Raw genomic sequence first — 22,628 nt, forward strand, 5'->3', positions numbered from 1 at the left:
TAATTTAAGATTCTAGTTTTTTCCCCATTTATTTTTCTTTTCTGTGTGCTAAAACTTTGTCTTGTTAGTATCTGTTTTTATATGTACCTTTCTTTCATAATAACTCATTCATTTATTAAGACCCACCTTATATCTGGTAAAACGGACGTACATTGTCCTTGAAGAGAGCAGAGTTATAATTCTAAATTTACTTACCTGTTCAGCTACATTATATATTTGGATTAATCTTTTTCTTGTTTACTAAACTACTGGGGATAGTAGATTATATTTGGGAATTGTAGGATATCCAGATTAGATTGTAGCTTCCTGTCGTCTTGAAATTTACAGGTGGTGGCAGCGAACAATAGATATATATTCACCTGTCCTACAGTCACCTATCCTCTCCCGACATGGCTGATAACAGAGAACAATAGATATATATTCACCTGTCCTACAGTCACCTCTCCTCTCCTGACATGGCTAATAACAGAGAACAATAGATATATTCACCTGTCCTACAGTCACCTCTCCTCTCCTGACATGACTGATAACAGAGAACAATAGATATATATTCACCTGTCCTACAGTCACCTATCCTCTCCTGACATGGCTGATAACAGAGAACAATAGATTGTATTCACCTTTCCTACAGTCACCTCTCCTCTCCTGACATGGCTAATAACAGAGAACAATAGATATATTCACCTGTCCTACAGTCACCTCTCCTCTCCTGACATGGCTGATAACAGAGAACAATAGATTGTATTCACCTGTCCTACAGTCACCTCTCCTCTCCTGACATGGCTGATAACAGAGAACAATAGATTGTATTCACCTTTCCTACAGTCACCTCTCCTCTCCTGACATGACTGATAACAGAGAACAATATATATATATATATATTCACCTGTCCTACAGTCACCTCTCCGCTCCTGACATGACTTATAACAGAGAACAATAGATTGTATTCACCTTTCCTACAGTCACCTCTCCTCTCCTGACATGGCTAATAACAGAGAACAATAGATATATTCACCTGTCCTACAGTCACCTCTCCTCTCCTGACATGGCTGATATCAGAGAACAATAGCTATATTCACCTGTCCTACAGTCACCTCTCCCCTCCTGACATGACTGATATCAGAGAACAATAGCTATATTCACCTGTCCTACAGTCACCTCTCCCCTCCTGACATGACTGATAACAGAGAACAATAGATATATTCACCTGTCCTACAGTCACCTCTCCTGACATGGCTGATAACAGTAAACAAACAATAGATTGTATTCACCTGTCCTACAGTCAGCTCTCCCCTCCTGACATGGCTGATAACAGAGAACAATAGATTGTATTCACCTGTCCTACAGTCATCTTTCCTCTCCTGACATGGCTGATAACAGAGAACATTAGATATATTCACCTGTCCTACAGTCACCTCTCCCCTCCCCTCCTGACATGGCTGATAACAGAGAACAATAGATTGTATTCACCTGTCCTACAGTCACCTCTCTCCTCCTGACATGGCTGATAACAGAGAACAATAGATTATATTCACCTGTCCTACAGTCACCTCTCCGCTCCTGACATGACTTATAACAGAGAACAATAGATTGTATTCACCTGTCCTACAGTCACCTCTCCCCTCCTGACATGGCTGATAACAGAGAACGATATAAGGAAAACAGAGGGCTCTGGGGGAGGAAGACAGAAGAGTCTGAAGGAGGGGTCTGGGGGAGAAGAACAGAGGGGTCTGGGAGAAGGACATAAAAGGGACCACCTGCCCTCAGTGAGGTTCATGGAAATGTCATAGGTAATTTGTCTTGGTTCATAGCTCCCCTCATAAAAGGAACTGAGAATGGGAATGAACACTTCTGCGACTGGAGGCGGACTTATTTATCCTCCTCCAACCGCAAGTTATCCTATATCACAGCAGCCGCTGGTAATAGGACGGTCCCGTGGACAAGTCTCCTCCCAACCCCTCCGCCATGTAAGTTATTTTGGGAGAACATTTTAGGACATGAGAATGGATTGGGTGGAGGAGTCGCTCTTGGATAGTACAAGGATAGGTGCAGCCCTGAGCTCAGCCACTTGCCCTGCCTACTTGACTATCCTCCTAGATGACAGAGTAAGTGGACAGGCGTAACTTTGGTCCAAAACAATAAAACACTGTACAGAGGGGTTAACAGGCAGAACACAGGACAAACAATCAGAAAAAGCAGATTCAGACAGGCTGAATATAAAACCACGTGAGCCCGCAGTACAAAAAAGGGGAAACAAAAGAGTAGTCAAGTCACCTAGTCAGATAGTCATAGTACACAGCATAACGCAAGACACAATCCAGGAGCGAGTGCAGAGTGACACAGGCTGACTGGGAATATCTACCTGAGATAAGATGTGCTAGGCTGAAAGTCCAAGCCCCCTGATAGGTCCGTGCATCGTCACAACACCAGAGAACTTGACCTTCAGCCAGGACCAGATGGACCCTTTATATTCACAAGGAGTAGAGATAATCATTGTTGGGGGGATACAGGGGTCATTAAAAAGTGAACTGCGGGGGGGGGGGGGGGGGTCACCATACGTCAAGGCTATGAGGGTTTCCTTCTTGCTCATTAGATGAAGGACACCTTATTGGGACAAGCTTTCTTCAATGATATTGGGTTTTGTTGTTATTTAACCTGTTCCACACTTTGCCCTTGTCCCACTGGAGGCTGAGCTTGGACAAAGCGCCATGGTTGGAAGGAATGAGGAGATGACCGCTCCTTCCATATTATTTTGTGTCTGGTGTTTACTATGATTCTAGCTAACCATATGTTACTTTATTGTACCGCACCATTCTGCTCTGTTGTTTGTTTAATTTAAATAGCAATAAAAACAAAGGACAGAGGAGTCTGGAGAATGAGAAAAACAGAATGGTCTGGAGGAGGACAGAGTCTGGGGGAGGATAGAAGAGTCTGGAGGGAGGAGGAGGACTGCGGAGTCTGGAGAGACAAGGACAGAGGAGTCTGGAGAATGAGAAGAACAGAATGGTCTGGAGGAGGACAGAGTCTGGGGGAGGATAGAAGAGTCTGGAGGGAGGAGGAGGACTGCGGAGTCTGGAGAGACAAGGACAGAGGAGTCTGGAGAATGAGAAGGATAGAATGGTCTGGAGGAGGACAGAGGAGTCTGGAGAATTAGAAGGACAGAATAGTCTGGGGAAGGACCGAGGAGTCTGGAGAGGAATCTAGAATGAGCAAAAGGACTGGAGAGAGGACAGAGGAATCTAGAGGGAGCAGGAGGACAGAGGAGTCTGGAGAGAGAAGGACAGAGGAGTCTGGAGGGAGAAGGACAGAGGAGTCTGGAGAAGGGAGGACAGAATATTTGGGGGGCAGACATGTGGTGAATGTTGTATAAACCATGTGTGTAACTTTTTGTTCCCTTTCCTAAGGGCCAGTCTGGGCATCGTGCAGAGTTGGGGTTTTCATCTGCTTGGAATGTTCCGGGGTTCACAGGATCTCGAGTATTGACAAAGTGAAATCTACACAACTTGACTACATGGACCATGACCTAATAGAGGTGGGAGGAGAACACTGATGCGGACCCCATAGACTGCCCCTGTACTGTCACACCCTGTCCACCTCTACACTGCCGTTATAGACTGCCCCTGTACCGTCCTGCCCTGTACACCTCTACACTGCCGTTATAGACTGCCCCTGTACCGTCATGCCCCGTCCATCTCTACACTGCCATTATAGACTGCCCCTATACGGTCACACCCCGTCCACCTCTACACTGCCGTTATAGACTGCCCCTGTACCATCCTGCCCTGTACACCTCTACACTGCCGTTATAGACTGCCCCTATGCTGTCACACCCCGTCCATCTCTACACTGCCGTTATAGACTGCCCCTGTACCGTCCTGCCCTGTACACCTCTACACTGCCGTTATAGACTGCCCCTGTACCGTCCTGCCCTGTACACCTCTACACTGCCGTTATAGACTGCCCCTGTACCGTCATGCCCCGTCCATCTCTACACTGCCATTATAGACTGCCCCTATACGGTCACACCCCGTCCACCTCTACACTGCCGTTATAGACTGCCCCTGTACTGTCACACCCTGTCCACCTCTACACTGCCGTTATAGACTGCCCCTGTACCGTCCTGCCCTGTACACCTCTACACTGCCGTTATAGACTGCCCCTATGCTGTCACACCCCGTCCATCTCTACACTGCCGTTATAGACTGCCCCTATACGCTCACACCCCGTCCACCTCTACACTGCCGTTATAGACTGCCCCTGTACTGTCACACCCTGTCCACCTCTACACTGCCGTTATAGACTGCCCCTGTACCGTCCTGCCCTGTACACCTCTACACTGCCGTTATAGACTGCCCCTGTACCGTCCTGCCCTGTACACCTCTACACTGCCGTTATAGACTGCCCCTGTACCGTCCTGCCCTGTACACCTCTACACTGCCGTTATAGACTGCCCCTGTACCGTCCTGCCCTGTACACCTCTACACTGCCGTTATAGACTGCCCCTGTACTGTCCTGCCCTGTACACCTCTACACTGCCCCTGTACCGTCCTGCCCTGTACACCTCTACACTGCTGTTATAGACTGCCCCTGTACCGTCATGCCCCGTCCATCTCTACACTGCCGTTATAGACTGCCCCTATGCTGTCACACCCCGTCCATCTCTACACTGCCGTTATAGACTGCCCCTATACGGTCACACCCCGTCCACCTCTACACTGCAGTTAGACTGCCCCTGTACCATCAAGCTCCGTCCACCTCTACACTGCCATTATAGACTGCCCCTGTATTGTCATGCCTCGTCCACCTCTACACTGCCGTTATAGACTGCCCCTGTATTGTCATGCCTCGTCCACCTCTACACTGCCGTTATAGACTGCCCCTGTATTGTCATGCCTCGTCCACCTCTACACTGCCGTTATAGACTGCCCCTGTATTGTCATGCCTCGTCCACCTCTACACTGCCGATATAGACTGCCCATGTACCGTCACGCCCCGTCCACCTCTACACTGCCGTTATAGACTGCCCCTGTACCGTCCTGCCCTGTAAACCCTACACTGCTGTTATAGACTGCCCCTGTACCGTCATGCCCCGTCCACCTCTACACTGCTTTTATAGACTGCCCCTGTACCGTCATGCCCTGTCCACCTCTACACTGCCGTTATAGACTGCCCCTGTACTGTCACGCCACGTCCACCTCTACACTGCCATTATAGACTGCCCCTGTACCGTCCTGCCCTGTACATCTCTACACTGCCGTTATAGACTGCCCCTGTACTGTCACGCCACGTCCACCTCTACACTGCCATTATAGACTGCCCCTGTACCGTCCTGCCCTGTACATCTCTACACTGCCGTTATAGACTGCCACTGTACTGTCACGCCTTGACCACACTGTTCCCCTTTATGTCTTATTTATATGGTTTTTGTTCTTTTTTGGCCTTTAGTTCATGCGGCATCATGGAAATCAGAGAGCCAGAGAAGAATATGAATCCTTTGTGCCTCCATTTTATTACAGACCCAACGAGAAGGACTGCAAGTATGTACAAGGACAAATGTCCAGTGGGGATCAAAAGTTTGGGCACCTCAGGTAAAAAATTGTATTAATGTGCATAAAGAAGCCAAGGAAAGATGGAAAAAAGGCATCAAATTACAGATTAGACATTCTTATAATATATCAACAAAAGTTACATTTTATTTCCATCATTTACACTTTCAAAATAACAGAAAACAAAAAAATGGCGTCTGCAAAAGTTTGGGCACCCTGCAGAATTTATAGCATGCACTGCCCCTTTTGCAAAGCTGAGACCTGCCAGTGTCATGGATTGTTCTCAATCATCATCTGGGAAGACCAGGTGATGTCAATCTCAAAGGTTTTAAATGCCCAGACTCATCTGACCTTGCCCCAACAATCAGCACCATGGGTTCTTCTAAGCAGTTGTCTAGAAATCTGAAACTGAAAATAGTTGACTCTCACAAAGCTGGAGAAGGCTATAAGAAGATAGCAAAACATTTTCAGATGTCCTCTGTTTGGAAAGTAATTAAGAAATGGCAGTCATCAGGAACAGTGGAAGTTAAAGCAAGATCTGGAAGACCAAGACAAATATCAGACAGAACAGCTCGCAGGATTGTGAGAAAAACAATTCAAAACCCACGTTTGACTGCACAATCCCTCCAGAAAGATCTGGCAGACACTGGAGTTGTGGTACACTATTCCACTATAAAGAGATACTTGTACAAATATGGTCTTCATGGAAGAGTCATCAGAAGAAAACCTCTTCTACGTCCTAACCACAAAAATCAGTGTTTGAACTTTGCAAATGAACATATAGACAACCTGATGCATTTTGGATACAAGTTCAGTGGACCGATGAGGTTAAAATTGAACTTTTTGGCCGGAATGAGCAAAGGTACGTTTGGAGAAGAAGGGGAACAGAATTTAATGAAAAGAACCTCTGTTCAACTGTTAAGCATGGGGTGGATCAATCATGCTTTGGGGTTGTATTGCAGCCAGTGGCACAGGGAACATCTCACGAGTAGAAGGAAAAATGGATACAATAAAATGTCAGCAAATTTTGGATGCTAACTTGATGCCATCTGTGAAAAAGCTGAAGTTAAAGACAGGATGGCTTCGACAAATGGATAATGATCCTAAACACACCTCGAAATCCATGGGGGATTACATCAAGAGGCGTAAACTGAAGGTTTTGCCATGGCCTTCACAATCTCCTGACCTCAACATAATTGAAAATCTATGGATAGACCTTAAAAGAGCAGTGCGTGACAGACAGCCCAGAAATCTCAAAGAACTGGAAGACTTTTGTAAGGAAGAATGGGCAAAGATACCTCAAACAAGAATTTAAAGACTCTTCGCTGGCTTGGGGATTTTTCCATCTTTCCTTGGCTTCTTTATGCACATTAATACACATTTTTACCTGGGGTGCCCAAACTTTTGATCCCCACTGTATACTGGTAAAGACTGCACCCCCCCACTACTGGCCACATCTCCAATACTCAATCGCACCCTACCTCCTAATTCTGTCCCGCCCCAATACTGGCCAAACCCCCAATGCTGAACACACACCCACCTTCCTAACAATGTCCAGAGGATTAGATTTGTGATCTAACATCTTTAATTTTTATAACACCCTCGGTAGTGACGCAGAGATGTGACCACTGTTTTCCCCCTCAGAGTTTTACGGGAACAATGGATCAGAGCAAAGTACGAGCGGCGCGAGTTCACATCTAATAGGAAGTCAGTGTATGCAGTCAGTAAGTGCCACAGTTAGTAAGTGCCGCACTCCATCACAGCGAAAGTGGTGTATGATGCCTCCGTTCTGGTCCTCACAGGCTTTAAGGAAGGCTTCCTGTGGAAGAAGGGGCGTGACAACGAGCAGTACCAGAAGAGACTGTTCATACTGAGCGAGAGCGAGGGGCTGCTTAAGTACTACACTAAGAGCAAGGTGAGTGTGACTCCAGCACCACTGATCTCCTGTAGGGGCGGCCTCACTGATCTCCTAGACATGTCACCTGTAGGGGGCGGCCTCACTTATCTCCTATACATGTCACCTGTAGGGGGGCGGCCTCACTGATCTCCTAGACATGTCACCTGTAGGGGGCGGCCTCACTGATCTCCTGGACATGTCACCTGTAGGGGGCGGCCTCACTGATCTCCTGGACATGCCACCTGTAGGGGGCGGCCTCACTGATCTCCTACACAGCTCACCTGTAAGGGGGGCGGCCTCACTGATCTCCTAGACATGTCACCTGTAGGGGCGGCCTCACTAATCTCCTACACAGCTCACCTGTAAGGGGGGCGGGCCTCATTGATCTCCAGACACCTGTAGGGAGCGGCCTCACTGATCTCCTAGACATGTCACCTGTAGGGGGCGGCCTCACTGATCTCCTAGACATGTCACCTGTAGGGGGCGGCCTCACTGATCTCCTACACAGCTCACCTGTAAGGGGGGCGGCCTCACTGATCTCCTAGACATGTCACCTGTAGGGGGCGGCCTCACTGATCTCCTACACAGCTCACCTGTAAGGGGGGCGGCCTCACTGATCTCCTAGACACCTGTAGGGGGCGGCCTCACTGATCTCCTAGACACCTGTAGGGGGCGGCCTCACTGATCTCCTAGACATGTCACCTGTAGGGGGCAACAACCTACTGGGGAATAAATCCCCTCAGGGAAACCCTGACTAAAGAACCCCTATAGAAGACCAGCAGACAAGTTGTACATACAGAGAGGGACAACACAATTAGGTGAATAGGGAGATAACATGCATGCTCAGCTAAAATCTATGAGATACTAAAGAAGCATTGGCATGTCCTAATGTTGGATCCTGAAATTAAAGATAAGGTAGGTCCAAGACCAAGTCTTACTTACCGTAGGGGACAAAATTTGCGTGATTTACTTTTACACAGTCACCAGAAAAGTGATGTAAGGAGCCCTACATCATGGCTCCCTTCTCAGACACAAGGTTCATACCCTTGTGGGAGATGAACAAATTGTAGATTTTTGCCAAAAACTAAAGATTTCATCAATCTCAGTGATCACAAAAAATATGAGATCTGGGATTTTGTGAATTGTGGGTCAAAAAATGTATAAATAAATATACTTACCAGGTGAAGTGAATTTTGGCTCCAATGATGCGGAATGGAAAGGGATGTAGCCTATAATATAATGAGAAGAGGAATAAATATACTATAAATATAGATATTAACAAAAATTAAGAACAATTAAGTGATGAAGTAAAAATATCCCTCTGTAAATGTTCCATCTTTATAACCGTAAATCACCTTTAAACAAATATATGGACATCAGATATATCCAGAAAAAGACATCATATAGATAGACATCAGATATATCCAGAAAAGACATCATATAGATCGACATCAGATATATCCAGAAAAAGACATCAGATAGATAGACATCAGATATATCCAGAAAAAGACATCATATAGATAGACATCAGATATATCCAGAAAAAGACATCAGCTATATCCAGAAAAAGACATCATAGATAGACATCAGATATATCCAGAAAAAGACATCATATAGACAGACATCAGATATATCCAGAAAAAGACATCATATAAACATCAGCTATATCCAGAAAAAGACATCATATAAACATCAGCTATATCCAGAAAAAGACATCATATAGATAGACATCAGATATATCCAGAAAAAAAACATCATATAGATAAACATCAGAAACATCCAGAAAAAGACATCATATAGATAGACATCAGCTATATCCAGAAAAAGACATGATATAGATAGACATCAGATATATCCAGAAAAAGACATCATATAGATAGACATCAGATATATCCAGAAAAGACATGATATAGATAAACATCAGATATATCCAGAAAAAGACATGATATAGATAGACATCAGATATATCCAGAAAAAGACATGATATAGATAGACATCAGATATATCCAGAAAAAGACATCATATAGACAGACATCAGATATATCCAGAAAAAGACATCATATAGATAGACATCAGATATATCCAGAAAAAGACATCATATAGATAGACATCAGATATATCCAGAAAGACATCATATAGACAGACATCAGATATATCCAGAAAAAGACATCATATAGATAGACATCAGCTATATCCAGAAAAAGACATGATATAGATAGACATCAGATATATCCAGAAAAATACATCATATAGTTAGACATCAGATATATCCAGAAAAAGACATCAGATAGACATCAGATATATCCAGAAAAAGACATCAGATAGACATCAGGTATATCCAGAAAGACATCATATAGATAGACATCAGATATATCCAGAAAAAGACATCATATAGATAGACATCAGATATATCCAGAAAAAGACATCATATAGATAGACATCAGATATATCCAGAAAAAGACATCATATGTCACCTGTAGGGGGCGGCCTCACTGATCTCCTAGACATGTCACCTGTAGGGGGCGGCCTCACTTATCTCCTAGACATGTCACCTGTAGGGGGCGGCCTCACTGATCTCCTAGACATGTCACCTGTAGGGGGCAGCCTCACTGATCTCCTAGACATGTCACCTGTAGGGGGCGGCCTCACTTATCTCCTAGACATGTCACCTGTAGGGGGCAGCCTCACTGATCTCCTAGACATGTCACCTGTAGGGGGCAGCCTCACTTATCTCCTGGACATGTCACCTGTAGGGGATGGCCTCACTGATCTCCTAGACATGTCACCTGTAGGGGGCGGCCTCACTTATCTCCTAGACATGTCACCTGTAGGGGGCAGCCTCACTTATCTCCTAGACATGTCACCTGTAGGGGGCAGCCTCACTGATCTCCTAGACATGTCACCTGTAGGGGGCAGCCTCACTGATCTCCTACACAGCTCACCTATAGGGGTGGCCTCACTGATCTCCTACACAGCTCACCTGTAGGGGGGGGGGCCTCACTGATCTCCTACACAGCTCACCTGTAGGGGGCGGCCTCACTGATCTCCTACACAGCTCACCTGTAGGGGGCGGCCTCACTGATCTCCTACACAGCTCACCTGTAGGGGGCGGTCTCACTGATCTCCTACACAGCTCACCTGTAGGGGGCGGCCTCACTGATCTCCTACACAGCTCACCTGTAGGGGGCGGCCTCACTGATCTCCTACACAGCTCACCTGTAGGGGGCGGCCTCACTGATCTCCTACACATGTCACCTGTAGGGGGCAGCCTCACTGATCTCCTACACAGCTCACCTGTAGGGGTGGCCTCACTGATCTCCTAGACATGTCACCTGTAGGGGGCAGCCTCACTGATCTCCTAGACATGTCACCTGTAGGGGGCAGCCTCACTGATCTCCTACACATGTCACCTGTAGGGGGCAGCCTCACTGATCTCCTACACAGCTCACCTGTAGGGGTGGCCTCACTGATCTCCTACACAGCTCACCTGTAGGGGGGGCCTCACTGATCTCCTACACAGCTCACCGGTAGGGGTGTCCTCATTGATCTCCTACACAGCTCACCTGTAGGGGTGGCTTCACTGATCTCCTACACAGCTCACCTGTAGGGGGCGGCCTCACTGATCTCCTACACAGCTCACCTGTAGGGGGCGGTCTCACTGATCTCCTACACAGCTCACCTGTAGGGGGCGGTCTCACTGATCTCCTACACAGCTCACCTGTAGGGGCGGCCTCACTGATGTACTACACAGCTCACCTCTAGGGTCGGCCTCACTGATCTCCTACACAGCTCACCTCTAGGGTCGGCCTCACTGATCTCCTACACAGCTCACCTCTAGGGTCGGCCTCACTGATCTCCTACACAGCTCACCTGGAGGGGGCGGCCTTACTGATCTATTTGACAGCTTGCCAGTAGAGGGCAGCACCTAGCGCCCCCTGCAAAAATTACACTGTATGGTAAGGGCTGCCTTTAGGCCACTAGGTGAATGGGGGACAAATTACCTGCACGTGAGGCACTTTTGGCAGGAGCAAACAGCCTTACCTATCTGTATCACCTATCCTGACTGCTCTAGAACAAGGGACATTTGTATTGCCTATCCTGACTGCTCTAGAACAAGTGATGTGACATCTGTATCACATATCCTGACTGCTCTAGAACAATGCACATCTGTATCATCTATCCTGACTGCTCTAGAACAAGGGACGTGACATCTGTATCACCTATCCTGACTGCTCTAGAACAAGGGATGTGACATCTGTATCGCCTACCCTGACTGCTCTAGAACAAGGGACGTGACATCTGTATCACCTATCCTGACTGCTCTAGAACAAGGGATGTGACATCTGTATCGCCTATCCTGACTGCTCTAGAACAAGGGGCGTGACATCTGTATCACCTATCCTGACTGCTCTAGGACAAGGGACGTGACATCTGTATCACCTATCCTGACTGCTCTAGAACAAGGGACATGGCTGTCATACCCACATGAAGGGACATTTGTTATTGCATTTAGAGCTTTTTTTTTTTTTGCTTACTCCGTGCACACAAAATGTTGCCCGTGCGCCTAAGCACTTTTTTGGGACATTTGTGGGCAGGCATAAAGTAGCAAACAGCCTTACCTAAGCAACCTTCAAGGGTACTCCACTGGAAATTTTTTTTTTTTCTTTTTAATCAACTGGTGCCAGAAAGTAAAAAATATTTGTAATTTACTTCTGTTAAAAAATCTTAATCCTTCCAGTACTTATCAGCTGCTATATTCTCCACAGGAAGTGCTTTTCTTTTTGAATTTCCTTTCTGTCTGACCACAGTGCTCTCTGCTGACACCTCTGTCCATTTTAAGAACTGTTCAGAGCAGGATAGGTTTTCTATGGGGATTTTCTCCTACTCTGGACAGTTCCTAAAATGCAACTAGAACAAAGGAAAGCGCTCCATGGTGTGATAATGTAAGGAAGAATTATATTAAAAACCAGAAGGTCTGGTGCTCACCATTGATGGTTGTACAAAGCCACGTACAACAATGGTAACCGTAGGTGGAAGCGTGATAGCCAAGGTCAAGCAGCTGCTCCCGGGGCAGTAAACAAAAGAACACCTCAGGCCACAGATGAAGCGGTCTCCCGCGAAACGTGTTTCATTGTGGGTAATAAACTATCCTACCTTTGAACAAGATCCATGCGCCTTGCTTGATCCTGAGATTACTTTTAGATGTGTTCGTTTGTTTGCAGTTTCTAAAATGGACAGAGGTGTCAGCAGAGAGCACTGTGGTCAGACAGAAAGGAAATTCAAAAAGAAAAAAACTTCCTGTGGAGCAAATAGCAGCTAATAAGTACTGGAAGGATTAAGATTTTTTTAATAGAATTTACAAATACAGTGACCTCCCTACTTACGATGGCCCCGACATATGATCATTTCAATATACGATGGCCTCTCAGAGGCAGCATCAACATACGATGCTTTTGTATGTCGGGGCCATCGCATAAACGGCTATCCCTCAGCGCAGACTGCTTCAGCTGCTGCCGGATAGCCTTTTACGGTGCCCCGTGTGGTCCGCTGATGATCACTTACCTGTCCTCAGGGCTCCGGCGCATCATCTTCGGGGTCCCCTGCATCGTCTGAGCTCTCCATCACATCGCTGCGCACGCAGTCCCGTCATCCAATAGGAGCAGCGTGCGTAACGACGTGATGGCGGCGACGGAGAGCGCGGATGCCGGGGAAGCAGAGGCCTTGCCGGAGCGTCGGAACACCCCCGGACGAGGCGACAGTGATGGAAGGCGACATCCAGGGCATTGGTGACGGTCCGGAGCGGCGGAGACAGTTGAATACAACTTCCTCTGCCAGTGGTCTTCAACCTGCGGACCTCCAGATATTGCAAAACTACAACTCACAGCATGCCCGCATGCTGGGTGTTGTAGTTTTGCAACATCTGGAGGTCCGCAGGTTGTAAACCACTGTCCTATACTTTACATTGCACGGATCCCTCAACATACGATGGTTTCAACAAACGTTGGTCCATTTGGAACGGATTACCCTCGTATGTTGAGGGACCACTGTATGTTTAATTTTCTGGCACTAGTTGATTTAAAAAAAAAAAAACGTTTTCCAGTGGAGTACACTTTCAGTTTTCACTTTGCAATGGTTGTGGATTTATAATGTGCGAATGTCACACGTAACGTAACGCACATCTAAGCCAAGTCAGACCGGACTACAAAATGTCTTTCTATGGTTCCTTTGTGACTTTTTAAACTTCCCTTTAAAGTGGTACTCTAAAGTGATTTATAGTTTTTGCTTATGTGCACCCCCATAGAGTTTACATTTTTTGGCATTTTCTTTTCACTCTTTAGTGGTGTTTATAGGTTCAGGTTTGTTTTTTTTAAATGGCCTCACGCTTAGGCGTTTTTATTTTCTCCATAGACTTCTACAGGTAGAAAAAAACACCAGATATAAAGCCCCGTGTACTTGTATAACAGCCCCGTGTACGTGTATAAAGCCTTGTGTATTTTATATAACAGCCCCGTGTACATGTATAACAGTCCTGAGTACGTGTATAAAGCCCCGTGTACGTGTATAAAGCCTTGTGTATTTTATATAACAGCCCCGTGTACGTGTATAACAGTCCTGAGTACGTGTATAAAGCCCCGTGTATGTGTATAACAGCCCCGTGTACGTGTATAACAGTCCTGAGTACGTGTATAAAGCCCCGTGTACGTGTATAAAGCCTTGTGTATTTTATATAACAGCCCCGTGTAGGTGTATAAAGCCCCGTGTACTTGTATAACAGCCCCGTGTACGTGTATAAAGCCTTGTGTATTTTATATAACAGCCCCGGTGTACATGTATAACAGTCCTGAGTACGTGTATAAAGCCCCGTGTACGTGTATAAAGCCTTGTGTATTTTATATAACAGCCCCGTGTACGTGTATAACAGTCCTGAGTACGTGTATAAAGCCCCGTGTATGTGTATAACAGCCCCGTGTACGTGTATAAAGCATTGTGTATTTTATATAACAGCCCTGTGTACGTGTATAACAGCCCCATGTACGTGTATAAAGCCTTGTGTATTTTATATAACAGCCCCGTGTACGTGTATAACAGCTCCGTGTACGTGTATAAAGCCTTGTGTATGTGTATAAAGCCCCGTGTACGTGTAGAACAGCCCCGTGTACGTGTAGAACAGCCCCGTGTACGTGTATAAAGCCTTGTGTACGTGTATAACAGCCCCGTGTAAAACAGCCCCGTGTACGTGTATGACAGCCCCGTGTACGTGTATGACAGCCCCGTGTACGTGTATAAAGCCTTGTGTATTTTATATAACAGGCTCGTGTACGTGTATAAAGCCTTGTGTATTTTATATAACAGCCCCGTGTACGTGTATAAAGCCTTGTGTACTTGTATAACAGCCCTGTGTACGTGTATAACAGCCCCATGTACGTGTATAAAGCCTTGTGTATTTTATATAAAAGCCCCGTGTACATGTATAAAGCCCCGTGTATGTGTATAACAGCCCCGTGTACGTGTATAAAGCCTTGTGTATTTTATATAACGGCCCCGTGTACGTGTATAAAGCCTTGTGTATGTGTATAATGCCCCGTGTACGTGTATAAAGCCCCGTGTACGTGTATAACAGCCCTGTGTACGTGTATAAAGCCTTGTGTACGTGTATAACAGCCCCGTGTACAACAGCCCCGTGTACGTGTATGACAGCCCCGTGTACGTGTATAAAGCCTTGTGAATTTTATATAACAGCCCCGTGTATGTAGCCCCGTGTACGTGTATAAAGCCCCGTGTACGTGTATGACAGCCCCGTGTACGTGTATGACAGCCCCGTGTACGTGTATAACAGCCCCGTGTACGTGTATAACAGCCCCGTGTACAATATAACAGCCCAGTGTACTATATAACAGCCCAGTGTACTATATAACAGCCCTGTGTACTATATAACAGCCCCGTGTACTATATAACAGTCCTGTGTACTATATAACAGTCCCGCGTACGTGTATAACAGTTCAGTGTACAATATAACAGCCCCGTGTACTATATAACAGCCCCGTGTACTATATAACAGGCCCGAATACGTGTTTAAAGGCCTGTGTACTTGTATAACAGCCCCATGTGTTAGGTGTCGTGCTGCGGTCAGACATGCTGGCCGTGGACGCACTCCTCCTCCGCTGCCCGGCCCGCTCTGCGATTCACATCCCGCGATGCAATCGCACCCAGACTTCTGCTCGTTACCTTCCCTGTGTTTCCTCTGTTCTTCCTGCTTGCCGGCGCGCGCATCCCCGCCTCCTAAGGCAAGCGCGTGCTGGCTCTGTGAAATTTAAATGGCCAGTACACACTTTATTGGTTCTTGCTGCTCTATGACCCTATAAGTATGAGAACTTCTTTTTCACCCTTCCTGGATCTTTGTGCCATTTCAACCTTAGAGAAAGCAATCACAATATATGCCTTGCCGTGTATCTGACCCCATTGCTAAATATACTGACCTTGCTTCTGTGCCGCCTGCCTTCTGACCACTTGCTACGTGAGCTGACCTTGCTACAGTGCTGCCAGCCCTGACCTCATACCTGTCCTGACTTCGTGTAGCCCAATCCTACCTGTGCCACGTTACACCTCGGCAGCCTGTGTGGACGAGCTTTGCGGCGAGCTCTGGTGAAAACCAGCGGCACCTTAGACTCTGCTCCCTGGTACGGCCCATGCCATTATCCACACAGGTTCAGCGGATCCACTTCTCTTCTGTCGTAACAGTAAGATTCGGCCATGGATCCCGCCAAGGTGCCACTGCCTAGTGTCGAGAACCTCTCCTCAATTGTGACTCAGGAGTCACAACAGCTAGCTCAACAGGCCCAGCAACTGAATCAGATGTCCACCATGATGTAGCAGCTCCTTTCCGTCCAGCATCAACAGCAGCAACAACAGTGGCAATACGCTCCTGCGGCTCATCGGGGACAGCAACTTCCGGGGCATCCCTTGGTCCCAAACTTCGCCTGTCTGTGTCAACCAAGTATGAAGGGCACCCTAAATTGTGCAGAGGCTTCCTCACCCAGTGTTCGATGCAGGTGGAACTCATGTCTGACCAGTTCCCGTCTGAACATGCTAAAGTGGCTTTCGTGGTGAGCCTTCTTTCCAGTAAGGTGCCGGCCTGGGCTACTCCCCTCTGGCACAAAGGGGACGACCGATCTGTAAGCTTTCCTTTTGGAATTCCGCAGTGTCTTTAAGTAGTATAATATAACCAACTAGAAAAAACACCAATAAGGTGAAGATAAAACTTAACTTTTACTGAGATACTAGTTAAACAAAAGATTGGGTAAACATTAATGACATAACATGGAAGGAATGGGGATAAAGGATACAGGTGATGCCCTAACCTAAAATCCCTAAACACAAATAATCTCCTAAATACCAAGTGTTGAATGGGGAGAAAGATACAAAGCAAAAATATAATAAAATACAATAATTAGTGGCAGAACCTCTAGTATAATATTAGTAAAACATTAGTATGATGTTAGTAGAACATAAGTAGAGCTTCAATACATCAATTAAACAAGTTTAGGATCAGAGGTATGTGACCATGAGAACATTAAGCTGTAGATGTATTCAATCTGGCATCATAGGATGGAAGACACCAACTCCTAGTGAAAATGCACAAGGTAGATAGACGGTGGATGACAAAACAGGGGTTCTTTATAGATAGATATGTAGTGATCTTAGCTCCCATTTTCAGGGAGACCCAGTAACCTAAACAATAATCCTGGTATATTTAGATAAGAACCAGGTTTCTCTTATAGTATAACCCTGTTAGGGATTCAATGTCCCATCAAGGCACACAGTTGGATGCCTTGAGACGATGTGAGCCACAAGAATGCCGTGGTCTTTAAGGAGCCAGCACGTTCTTCTTCGGCTGAAGCCGCGCTTCTGAACCTCCGTCAAGGGGATTCTTCTGTAGGAGACTATGCGGTCCAATTCCGTACTCTAGCTTGGAATGATGCAGCCCTGTGTGCCACCTTCAAGAAGGGACTTTCTAGCAGGGTAAAGGATGCCCTGGCCACACGGGATCCACCATTTTCCCGGTCTGAATTGATTCTGTTGGCTACCCGCATTGATGTGCATTTTTCCCAAGAGGAGCTCCGTCAAGGACGCGAACCTGCTCGTTCATGTCATCTTCCCCGTTTGCCTCCGGTGTTTCAGCGGCCGCCTCTGCCTTCTTCTTTGCCTTCTGCCGAAGAGCATATGCAGGTGGATCGAGCTTACCTGTCTCCGCAAGAGGGGTCACACCGACAGGAAGAAAATCTGTGCCTGTACTGTGCCAGCCTGGAGCATTTTAGCAATTACTGCCCTCTTCAGCCTCAGCGACCGGGAAACGCACGCACTTAGGGGAGAGGAGTCTCTAGGTGCGAGTACTCCCTCTCCTTGCTTATACATGCCGGTCTGGCTCTTCTCCTATTCCGGTTTCTCATTCCTTGTATCTGCTTTTGTGGACTCTGGTTCAGCAGGGAACTTCGTGGATGCCTCTCTGGTCCATAAATATCTCCCAGTCTCACAGCTCGCTAAGCCTTTGTACATCTCTACTTTCAACGGGGAGTGCCTGAATTCCGCAGTGAAGTATATCACTGAACCTCTGAAGATGCAAGTAGGTGCTATGCACAAGGAGTGGATCAAGTTCTATGTGCTCCCTCACTGTTCTTCCTTGGTTCTCCTCGGTCTGCCATGGCTGCAATGCCACGCCCCGGTTCTAGATTGGCGCTCCGGAGAGGTCTCTCGTTGGGGCCAGGATTGTCTGAACCGCTGTCTAGTGACAATTCAACTGAAGCATCCAATTCTTTGCCCCTCTCTGCCAGGTCTGCCTACCCCGTACCAAGACTTCACAGACGTGTTTTGCGAGAAGCAAGCAGAAAGTCTTCTTCCTACGATTGTCCAATTGATCTTCTGCCGGTAATTCGCCCCATCTTTGTGGAAAAAAAGGACGGTTCTCTCGGTCCCTGCATTGATTACCAGGGACTTAATAAGATCACCATCAAGAACTGGTAACCCCCTTCCACTGATCTCAGAACTATTTGATCGCCTACGGGGAACCAAGATTTTCACCACTTTAGACTTGCGAGGGGAGTATAACCTAATCAGAATCCGGGAAGGAGACGAGTGGAAGACGGCTTTTAATACCAGTGATGGGCATTATGAGTACCTTGTGATGACGTTTTGTCTCTGTAATGCCCCGGATGTTTTTCAAGAATTTGTCAATGACCTTTTCCGAGATCTCCTTAACACTTGCATTGTGGTGTATCTGGACGACATCTTGATCTTCTCGCCCAACTTGGAAGTTCATCGCACTCATGTCCGACAGGTCTTGCGATGCCTTTGGAGCAACTGCCTCTACACCAAGCTTGAGAAATGTCTCTTCGAGAAGTCGACTCTGCCGTTTCCTTGGCTATATTGTCTCCAACCAAGGCCTAAGGATGGATCCTGACAAGCTGTCTTTGGTTCTAACCTGGCCGCGACCTTCTGGACTACGCACTATTCAACACTTTCTTGGCTTTGCCAACTATTATCTGCAGTTCATTCCGCACTTCTCTGCCCTGGTAGCTCCTATTGTGGTTCTTACTAAGAAAGGTGGCAATCCCAAAACCTGGCTGCCTTCTGCGGAGGAGGCTTTTTCTCGTTTGAAGTCGGCATTTGCCTCCACACCTGTTCTGACAAGACCTGACCTGGACAAGCCGTTCTACATTGAAGTGGATGCCTCTTCTGTAGGAGCCGAAGCAGTTTTGACTCAGAAATCCTCCAAGGGCAAAACGGTGACTTGCAGCTTCTTCTCCAAAATATTTTCTCCTGCTGAGAGGAATTACACCATCTGAGTTCGGGTACTCTTGGCCATTAAGCGCGCTCTGGAAGAATGGCATCACTTGTTAGAGGGAGCTACTCATCCTTTCAACATCTATATGGACCATAAAAATTCCTTACTTACAGTCCGCACAACGTCTGAACCCCCTGCAGGCCAGGTGGTCACTTTTCTTTTCCCGGTTTAATTTTCTCATTCATTTTCGACCTGCACACAAGAACGTCAGAGCCGATGCCCTCTCTTGAGCTTCTGATGTGGTGGGCCCGGAACCTATACCTCTTCATATTGTGCCTCCAGATCAATTGGTAAGACTTTTGTGCCTTAGGACTAAGGTGCTGAACTGGGGACATTCTTCTTTATTGGCTGGTCACCCTGGAATACAGAAGTCTACATTGCTCATCCCCCCGTCATTATTGGTAGTCGAACCGGGAGCGCGATGTTGCTGATTTTGGCCGTACCTGCGTAATTTGTGCTTGTGACAAGACACCTCGTAGCAAATCAGCGGGTCTCTTACAGCCTTTACCCGTCCCTGAGTTTCCATGGCCCCACATTGCCATGGAAGGGTCATTTGGGTGGTCGTTGATCGTTATTCTCTAGGATGGCTCATTTTGTACCTCTGCCTGGACTTCCTTCAGCTCCTCAGTTGGCAGATCAATTTTTCCGACATATTTTCTGCCTGCATGGACTACCGCTTCACATAGTCTCTGACAGAGAGGTTCAGTTCGTTTCCAAGTTTTGGTGGGCCCTCTGCTCTCGCCTCAAAGTGAAATTGGATTTTCCATCAGCATACCACCCACAAACCAACAGCGAAGTAGAGAGGGTGAACCAAGTTCTTGGAGAGTATCTTCACCATTTTGTTTCTGCCCGGCATGACAACTGGTCCAATTACCCTGGGCTGAGTTCTCTTAAAATCATCGTGACTCTGACTCTACAAGTACCTCTCCAATCTTTATAGTTTACAGTCATCATCTTCGTCCTCCTTTACCTCTTCCCGCTTCTTCTGAAGTACCAGCTGTTGATGTTTTGGTTCGGGACTTCCAAACTATTTGGCAGGAAACCCGGCGTTCTTTAGCTTTAGCCTCCTCGCGCATGAAGTCCCAGGCTGAGAAGAAGAGGAGATCTCCACCAGTCTTTTCCCCTGGGGACAAGGTTTGGCTCTCTGCGAAGTATGTTCGTCTGAAGTCTTACGCCGCATTAATCCGGTTGCGTACAAGTTACATCTTTCTCCTTCTCTGCACATCCCGAACTCCTTCCACGTCTCCCTCCTCAAGCCGTTGGTCCTTAACCGGTTCTCTCAGAAGTATCTCTCCTATCCCTGTTACCAGGGCCACTAATGTGTTTGAAGTTCAGGAGATTCTCGCCACCAAGACCATCAGGGGAAAAAGGTACTTCCTGGTGGATCGGAAGGGTTTTGGTCGTGCCTGAGGAGAGGTCCTGGGAACCTGAGGAGAACATCTTAGACCAGGATCTAGTGCTCAGGTTTCTTTGGCCTAAAAAGAGGGGTAGACCTAAGGGGGGGGTACTGTTAGGAGTCGCGCCACGGTCAGACATGCTGGCCGCGGATGCACTCCTCCGCTGCCCGGCCTGGTCCGCTCTGCGATGCGATCGAACTCAGGCCTCTGCTCGTTGCCATCCTCTGTGTCTCCTCTGTTCTTCCTGCTTTCCGGCGCGTGCCGGCTCTGGCCCCATTGCTACGTATCTCGACCTTGCTTCTGTGCCACCTCCCTTCTGACCTCTTGCTGCGTGACCTGACCTTGCTACAGTGCAGCCAGCCCTGACCTTCTGCCTGTCCTGACTTCGTGTAGCCTCATCCTACCTGTGCCACGTTACACCTCGGCCACCTGTGTGGACGAGTTGTATCCAGGGTAGCGTCCTGCGTGCAGCAAGTCCATCCCGGGCGAGCTCTGGTGAAAACCAGCGACACCTTAAACCAGCGCTCCCTGGTACGGCCCACGCCATCATCCACACAGGTTCAGCGGATCCACTTCTCCTCCATCTACATGTATAACAGTCCCGTGTACGTGTATATTGGCATTTTTCTGAAATTTTTCCCCCAGTTCTTCAGTAGAAATCTATGAGTCACATGACCTGGGGATTAAACACCCAAAAAACACGGTATACTAAAAACACCACAAAAACTGCATCATAGTGAAGAGAAATAAGGGGGCCCAAGATCCAGTGTTTTATCTTCCGTAGCGCCCCCTCCAAGGTGAATGCTGTGTATTTCAGGGCCTCAAATCCCCTGTTCTCTCTTCTGCAATACACTCAGCATGTAACACCCCCTGCCAGGTGAACGCTCTGGATTTTGGGGCTTCAGATCCCATCTCTCCTCTGCAGTGCCCCCTGCCAGGTGAACGCTCTGGATTTTGGGGCTTCAGATCCCATCCCTCCTCTGCAGTGCCCCCAGCATGTAGTGCCCCCTGCCAGGTGAACGCTCAGGATTTTGGGGCTTCAGATCCCATCTCTCCTCTGCAGTGCCCCCAGCATATAGTGCCCCCTGCCAGGTGAACGCTCTGGATTTGGGGCCTCAGATCCCATATCTCCTCTGCAGTGCCCCCTGCCAGATGAACGCTCTGGATTTGAGGCCTCAGATCCCATATCTCCTCTGCAGTGCCCCCAGCATGTAGTGCCCCCTGCCAGGTGAATGCTCTGGATTTGGGGCCTCAGATCCCATCTCTCCTCTGCAGTGCCCCCAGCATGTAGTGCCCCCTGCCAGGTGAACGCTCTGGATTTGAGGCCTCAGATCCCATCTCTCCTCTGCAGTGCCCCCAGCATGTAGTGCCCCCTGCCAGGTGACCGCTCTGGATTTCGGGCCCTCCGAACCAGTCTTCTCTCTTCTGCAGGGCCTCTGCCAGGTGAACACACTCTACTTTTCTATTTCAGGGCCTCAGATCTCGTTTTCGCTCTTCTGCAGCATTCCCAGCACAGAGCACCCCCCCCCCCCCAGGTGAATGCTCTGGATTTCGGGTCCCCTAATCCCATCTTCTCTTCCCCAGCATATAGCGCCCCTCACCAGGTGAATGCTATGGATTTCAGGGCCCCTGATCCCCATCTTTTCTCTTCCCCAGCATGTAGCACCCCCCGCCAGGTAAATGCTCTGGATTTTGGGGCCTTAGATCTCGCCTTTTCTCTTCCGCAGCGCCCCCAGCACGTAGCACCCCTCGCCAGGTGAACACCTTGGATTTCAGATTCAGTCTTCTCTCTTCCGCAGGGTTCTGAACCCAAGGGGACATTACCGATCAGGAGCCTGAACGCCATGTTCCAGTGCGAGAAGATGAGACACGATCACGGGCTAGAGATCACGTGTGTGCAGGAAGGACGCACCAGGAGCATATACGTGTACCACAAGGACGGTGCGGTA

At 47.6% G+C, this 22,628-nt stretch overlaps 1 protein-coding gene across 3 annotated transcripts in view; it reads left to right on the plus strand.

Annotated features, from left to right (window-relative positions):
* The window catches only part of LOC130312892 (arf-GAP with dual PH domain-containing protein 2-like), a 44,080-nt gene that overhangs the window by 14,873 nt on the left and 6,579 nt on the right, over positions 1 to 22,628 (plus strand). For 2 of the 3 annotated variants that reach the window (XM_056552613.1, XM_056552611.1), the window contains exons 2-6: positions 3,405 to 3,532; positions 5,446 to 5,537; positions 7,191 to 7,270; positions 7,349 to 7,461; positions 22,479 to 22,625. In XM_056552613.1, coding sequence (XP_056408588.1) covers positions 3,512 to 3,532; positions 5,446 to 5,537; positions 7,191 to 7,270; positions 7,349 to 7,461; positions 22,479 to 22,625 — 453 coding nt within the window. In that variant the 5' untranslated portion in view covers positions 3,405 to 3,511. Of the gene's footprint in view, positions 1 to 3,404; positions 3,533 to 5,445; positions 5,538 to 7,190; positions 7,271 to 7,348; positions 7,462 to 22,478; positions 22,626 to 22,628 lie in introns of those variants that run through there. The other variant, XM_056552614.1, reaches the window with a different exon arrangement.

This window comes from Hyla sarda, unplaced genomic scaffold, assembly GCF_029499605.1.
Source record: "Hyla sarda isolate aHylSar1 unplaced genomic scaffold, aHylSar1.hap1 scaffold_1737, whole genome shotgun sequence".
In the NCBI taxonomy this organism is placed as follows: domain Eukaryota; kingdom Metazoa; phylum Chordata; class Amphibia; order Anura; family Hylidae; genus Hyla; species Hyla sarda.